Source organism: Marmota flaviventris, chromosome 17 (assembly GCF_047511675.1).
Source record: "Marmota flaviventris isolate mMarFla1 chromosome 17, mMarFla1.hap1, whole genome shotgun sequence".
Taxonomy (NCBI): domain Eukaryota; kingdom Metazoa; phylum Chordata; class Mammalia; order Rodentia; family Sciuridae; genus Marmota; species Marmota flaviventris.
Window position 1 is genome coordinate 21,582,716 of NC_092514.1, and position 6,649 is coordinate 21,589,364.

A 6,649-nucleotide genomic window follows, 5' to 3' on the forward strand; every position below is an offset into this window, starting at 1 on the left:
TCACTTGCCTAACTTATAAAATTAGCAAGTTAATTTAAATGAATTGCCTGCAATAATTATTCCACAATTCTGTAATGAATGACAGAATTATAGAAGGTCCTACCCTACTTTTCCATAAGATTTTGCTTTTGCTTCTAGAATTTAAAAAAAAAGGAATAGAGAAAGTTAACAACCTGTCCTGGATAAGATTTGCTGGTAAAACCTCCTATTTGTCTCTTTCTCTATCTACAGTATCTGCAAAGAAAAACACTAGCGATGTGAGGTCATAAACGTGACTCAGGAAAAAAAATAATGGGTTGGATTTCCTCAAGGTAGAGAAAAGAGGAAAGAAAATCAAAACAGAATGTATGTACAAAATGAACATAACCTAGGCCCTCCCAGATGCCATCAGAGCCCCCCGCTCCGCCACCGATCTGAGACACCTATACATTCATAAGTTCAAGCCATAATTTTGTGGTTCTGCAGGATATATATATATAGAGAGAGAAAAAGGAATCTAACTGAAATTGTAAAGCAAAATTCACTGGAGTCCATGATCATTTCAAACATAGATTATGCAGGATTTTGACTGGGTGAAGGATGGCAGGGGAGAAGAGGGGTTGGTGGTCCCCCAAACCCCTGCATGGGGTGCTAGTTCGAACATGTGGGAGGGGTTTCTCCCTGGCTCTAGAAAGAAACCAAGAAGTTAAGTTCTGAATGCAATCCTGCCAGCCTTGGAGAAATCATGCAGTAGAACTCGAAGGATGAAGCTTCTTTGGGTGTAGTTTCCTTTTATTCCAGATCCGTAGGCATGTCTGTCTGAGGCTAGTGAATTAACCTCTTTCAGTCAGCTCACTTTTGCAGCCGTCTTAACCACTGCTTCCTGCACAATTGATTTGAATCAACTGCACAGTCAGTGCAATGTCTCATTAAAATTGGTTGAAAACAATGAATTAGAATTTTCTTTTCTTTTTTTTTTGCTACCTGTGTCTTGGCAGACTAGAACTGTGGGTAAGCTCTTGGTATCTTAGCAGCAGATTCCCCGAAATGAATGTGCATCTGAGTCTTGGGTAGGGTTGGAGGAGGGTGAAAAGGGACAGATGTGGAGGCCTTCTTGGCTTGGGGCAGGGTGAGAAATTAATATGAAGACAGTGGGCAAGATGACCAGCGAGGGTTGTCAAAGTCTGGAGGTTTTTGAACAGTGTGTGCATGGTACATGTACATGTTACAGTTTGAAACTCATCTTGCTTGTGCCAGGTGAGCAGAGCTCATTTGTTGAACTAATGCATCCATGTCCATGTATATGCAAGAATCAGGACAAAATCAAGCCTGTGGGTAAGTCTGGGCAATGCCGCTTGGTTCCATCAGTGTTGGCCATCAACTGCTCACTCAGTGGCTTTCCTCTCTCTGCTATCTTTGCATCTTTCTGTCTTCCTGCAATCCTTCCCCTAATCCCTCCTCTCTAAGCCTTCTCAAATCCTTCCACAATTTCCCAGCTTTCCCTACATGCATTTTTTTTTAACTCAAGAAAAACACACAAGGCTAAGACCTTCAGTCCAAAGCAATCCCTTTTTTTTTTTTTTATCTTTTCCTTCCAATTACTATATTTGAAGTAAAAAAAAAAATGACTGTTTAGATCAATTCACTATAGAGAGCCCACAGTACCTCCAAAAATCAAGTGTTCGCGTGGATTTGACAATTCATCGCCCAAGCACCCAGGAAGAGTTTCCTCACCAATCAGCCAGCACTATGATACTGTTTCTGCAGTTATGTGACCTACAAGGGAAAACAGCTCTTTGGGGTTTGTATTTAATTTCTGGAGGGAGAAAGAGTAAAACAAAGTATTCCCTTGACTTCCTCTAGAAATAAGCAGGGAAATCAAAGATGAAGGACCCTGTTGACGAGTGGACTCCTAATACTTTCACTGTTTCCTGATGATATCCACTGTGGCTTGTCTTCCCATCGCCCTAAGCATCCCTCCCCTGCCCACCTCCCTTCATCTCTTCCATCCCTGTGCAGGCAGTGGGAGGGCCCTGAGCATCTCTGACTTTACCAACTGCGTCTACAGCATCCTAATAGCTTCCTTGCCCATCTGTTAATTAGCCATCTTAAAAAAAAGAAGCCACACAGTCCCTCCCTCAGAATGGTCCTCATCTCCAAGACACTAATGAATCTACTTGGGGTGAGGAGGAAGGAACAGGTTTGGATGAGAGACAAGTAACAAGGAACAGAATGTCAAAAGGGGGCCAGCCTTCTTAGACCATGTCCTGGGCAGAGCCTGTGCCCCTGGAGAATACTGGCAGCCCTCTCTGAGCAGACTGACCCCCACCCTAACCCCTCCCCGAAATCAGTGGGTACCTGCTGTCCATCAGCTCCAGCCCTGGCCTGGGAAGTTTTTTAAAAGGGGAAGGTAGGAGTAGAGATCCTGGAGGAAAATAGAGCTCCAATTGGGAAAGGTAGGCTGTCTACATCCAGAGCTGGGCTCTGTCTCTGGTTCCCATTCAGTCCCTTTCTCTGCCCCAGGGTCCAGATAGCTGGATCTGATTTGGTACTCATCTGTTAGAATCACTGGTAGTTTCCCCTGCAGACACTGACTTCTCACGCAGAAATATGATTGCAAGGTCTAATCACTTCTGGAAAAGACAAAATCTGTTCTTCCCTGCAGGGGCCAGAGAGATATAAGAAAGTCCTGCTCTAAGGAATACATGTGCCAAGGAACACCCAGAACACCTAGGCTGAGGCAGATGCTGATCTCTTCTCTCACCCCCCTCTAAACTCCCTGCAAAAAAATCCCTTTCATTGAGGCTGTTCTCATTGAAACTCCCTCATTTAGACTTAGATTTGCTTACCCATGTACCATCTTCAGGGAGGATCACACACCAGAATTACTCTTCTTTTCCTTGCAGTAAGGAAATGTCTTTGTAGAATTATTTCAAATATGCAATTGAACGTACATCCCACTTTTCCCCTGGGCCTCTGACATTGTACATCCCCCCCCACCCCCTCCCCCGCCAACATCTCATTTTCCTTGGGGAAAACTCATTATGGTGTCAGTATTTATCTCCTTTTCCTCTCTCGAACCGTTTCCCTATCTCCATTCTCCAACAAGACAATCTGAACTCACATGCCTGTTCACACACACACACAAACACACACACACCCTCGAATGGCAAGCAGTGACCTCTGTGATACAAGCAGAGTAAAAGGAGCCCCACACTCCCACCCAGAGTAATGGAGCACTCACCCTGGCATGGCTGGAAAGAAGTGGTGGAGCTGGGATACTGCTATGCCTGAGCTACCCAGAACTGAAAAATAAGTTTCCTTGGCCTGCCCAAGGTCACCCATGGAGTGTCCTAGATAGATCTCTTATGTCCTGTCCTCCTACTTGCTCACTGCCAACACATACACAGACAGACATTGCCCCCCATCCAGCAAGCACCAGTACAATGGTTTCCAAAGACTAATGGGGAGGGACTGCAGCTGCTGGAATAATTGCTGTGAACTGAATAAAATCAGGAGTGAACTTGAGGTGGAAACATTCCATATTTATGCAATGGTCTGGGAACTAAAATTTATGGCCCCTCCCATGGTTACCTCTCTTCCTCAACCCCAGAGAAAACCCTCCCCAAAGGGGTCCCAGTAATTACCCTAGTTTGGGATAAGAGATATCTGTATGGTGAGAAAAGGAGGAACATTAAGTGAGACAGTGACCTCTCCAGGATTGCATGCCAATGCCGGCATCCAAAGATGCTTCCCGCATCTGGGGACACCAACAGCATATCATCACAAGCAGTGATGAACAAACTGTATGAAGGGGCAGGGTCAGGGAACGGGCCAGCTTTCTCTAAGAGTACAGAGAACAATGACTCAAGGAAGAGGGGAAAGCCAAAGAAAGGTTTGTGGCAATAAATCAGGAAGAGGCCAGAACCAGGGCAGAGGGTCTGATGAGATAGCACAGGAAGAAGAGAGAAGAGACAAGTTTCTGAGTCCTGAGGCAGAGGTGGATGGATGAGAAGAACCGGCACATCTGCTTCGGGAAGGCACCCGCCTGTGGGCAATTCCTTCTTGGCTTTCCAAGCAGAGCCAAGAGAGAGAATTCTTCACCAGATGAAAGGCAAAGGAAGAAGTGTCTTGCCTTCATTTTGCTCACTATCCCACGGATCCTCTGCATTTGAAAGTTGGGACTGACCACAGACCATTGCACAAGTCTCTGTTTAGTGTCATGCAGTCTAGGCAGAGAGAGGATGCTGAGTAAATTTGCACTACCTGAGAGATAAGGTGCGGGAGGAAGAAAGGGCAGGGGCAACCTGGGGGCATGAGAGAGAGTTACAAACAACGTATGACCCTTCAGAGACCCCAACCCCCAATTCCAGCACTCAAGTTTCAGATACCCACATTTAGTGGATTTGACTCAATAAAACCTGCCAGGGAGTTATCATCTTTTCAAACACACCCACAGTAATAATAACAAATAACAACAACAATAATAGATCAGCTCTTTAAGCATGTCTTAAAAATTTCTATCTGCCTTCCCCTGTCTTCAGCAAAGTAAGGGTGATTAATGTCCACAATACTGAGCGGAGGTTTTCAGTGCACAAAGATAATGAGCAGAGTGCAGAAATAAACTAAAGGTGGATGGGTGAGGATGGAGTTTGATGAGCCAACTCAGAAGCAGTGGTCTGGGGAGTGGTCATGCTTACTAGGACAGTGCTCATACCATGTGCCAGAAATGGAGGATTTCCCTGGCAGGATTTTCAGGTTCCCTGAAAGGACTCTGTTGAACCGCATCTAGTCATCTATCTTGAGGGCACTGGAAACAGAGCTAACTTTGTGTCTGTGGTTCCTAAAGGAAGGGATGGGTTCTAGTTGTCCCCTTAGTTTTGACTTTCCATTAGGCTGGGAGCCAGAGTGGTGGGATGGGAGATGGTCAGAGTGGAATTATGGACTATCATGTTTTGAACTCCTGGCATAAGTTTTAGTAGGAGGCAACCCCATGAATGCTGTGAAAGATACCCCACCAGAATGAACGTGCAAGAACTGTTATAGAGTTCTGCCTACAGACTTGTCCTTTGGAGCTCTAAAACAGCCATCTGTGCATGGTCAACATGGAATGGAGAAACCTTTGTCCCTTCCACCCATGGGAGGCAGCCTTCCCACATCACCCTGTCTCTAGCATCCCACAGCATCCCAGTTTGCACTAAATCACTTGGTATTCTTTTCAATGAGTCCCAACATTGGTTCATTACCTGTACTGAAGCTGACACTCTGTTCTGAGAGGAAAAAAACTAACTGCCATTAAGAACCTACACCCAAGTGCCCACATGCCATCAAAATAGAACCCTGGATCCCCATTCAGGATTACAGAATTCGTAAAATTCTTTTACTTGAACTTTACAGACTTCATCTATTCTCACTTTGCCTTGCAAACCCCCCTACCTCCAAAGCATGCATTCCGGTTCCTAGGACATGGAGAAGAGGTACAAGATCTAGTGCATGTGAAACAAGAGATGGTCAGAGTGACTTAGGATCAAGGGAGGTGTGAGTGCAGAGAACAAGGGAGACATATTAAGAGGAAGTGAGGTCAAGAGGAGAGTGGGGGAAGGCACCAGGCAGTGGCTCTCACCTGTGGATGTTCATCTCCCGCGGAGGGCGGTGGGCCTTATCATAGGAGACCTTAGCGAAGACTCCGGCCACGATGACGAAGGCAATCACCCCGCAAGTGATGTAGACGGTGAAGTTGGTCTTGTCCTTCTCGGGGTCGTACTTGTTCTCGGGCCCTGGCGACACTACCTTGGTGCTGGGCGTCTGTACCCACACGGGGCTCTGGTAGTTGGTGCACTGGCGCTGGTCCAGCTTTTCGTGGCGCTTCTTGCAGCAGAAGCGGTAATAGCAGGTGCCGCAGCAGTACAGGTAACCGCTCTCGCTGTTGTTACATTCGAACTCCTTGTCGTACTGGCCGCTCACGTCGTAGTAGCCCCAGCACGTCTCGTAGGTGACTGTCGCGCTGGCCGCCGCCGCCGCCGCTACCGCCGCCGCGGGTTGTCCCCGCCGGCTCCCCGCCTCCGAGACTCCAGGCGCCCGGGCGGTGCCGTTCAGCTCGCGGCCGCCCCGGGCCAGGGCGCCCCCGGGCCGCCGGCCCCCGACGGCAGCGGCGCCGGAGCTCAGGGTCCGGTTGGCAGCGCGGCCGCGGGCGGCGTGAGCGCCGGACAGCAGGTCCAGGGACTCCAGCGAAAGCAGCAGCAGCAGCAGCAGGCTCCGCAGCGCCATGGCGGGGCCGGGCGGGAGGGCGCGGGGAGGCTTCCGCGGCAGGCCTCTACCCTGGCCGGCCGGGCTCCGAGGACGGCCACGCGGGCTGGGGTGGCGGCGCGGGGCGGTCAGCGACGCCGGGGCGATGTCGCCATCGAGGCGCGAGCGGCTGGCGGCGGCGGCGGCGGCGGTGGCGGCGCACCGTGCGCACGGACCGGCCGGGCGCGGGTTGCTCTGGGCTCTCACGCTGCGCGCCGGCTCGGCGCTTCCCCTGCGGGATCGGCGCGCCTCCGGGGCAGCCCCATCCCCCGCCGGCGGCGGCGGCGGCCCCGAGCGGCTGGGTTCAGGCAGGACCCGAAGCGCGGCTCCGAGCGGCAGCAGCGGCGTGGTCCCGTCCGGGCGGGTCCTGCGGGACAAGACCGGG

The 6,649-nt window shown here is 49.8% G+C and overlaps 1 protein-coding gene across 3 annotated transcripts in view; it reads right to left on the reverse strand.

Annotated features, from left to right (window-relative positions):
• The window catches only part of Shisa6 (shisa family member 6), a 279,711-nt gene extending 273,465 nt beyond the window's left edge, over positions 1-6,246 (reverse strand). For all 3 annotated transcript variants that reach the window (XM_027954068.2, XM_027954066.2, XM_027954065.2), the window contains exon 1: positions 5,603-6,246. In XM_027954068.2, coding sequence (XP_027809869.2) covers positions 5,603-6,246 — 644 coding nt within the window. The remainder of the gene's footprint in view (positions 1-5,602) is intronic.
• Between the last annotated feature and the right edge of the window lie 403 nt (positions 6,247-6,649).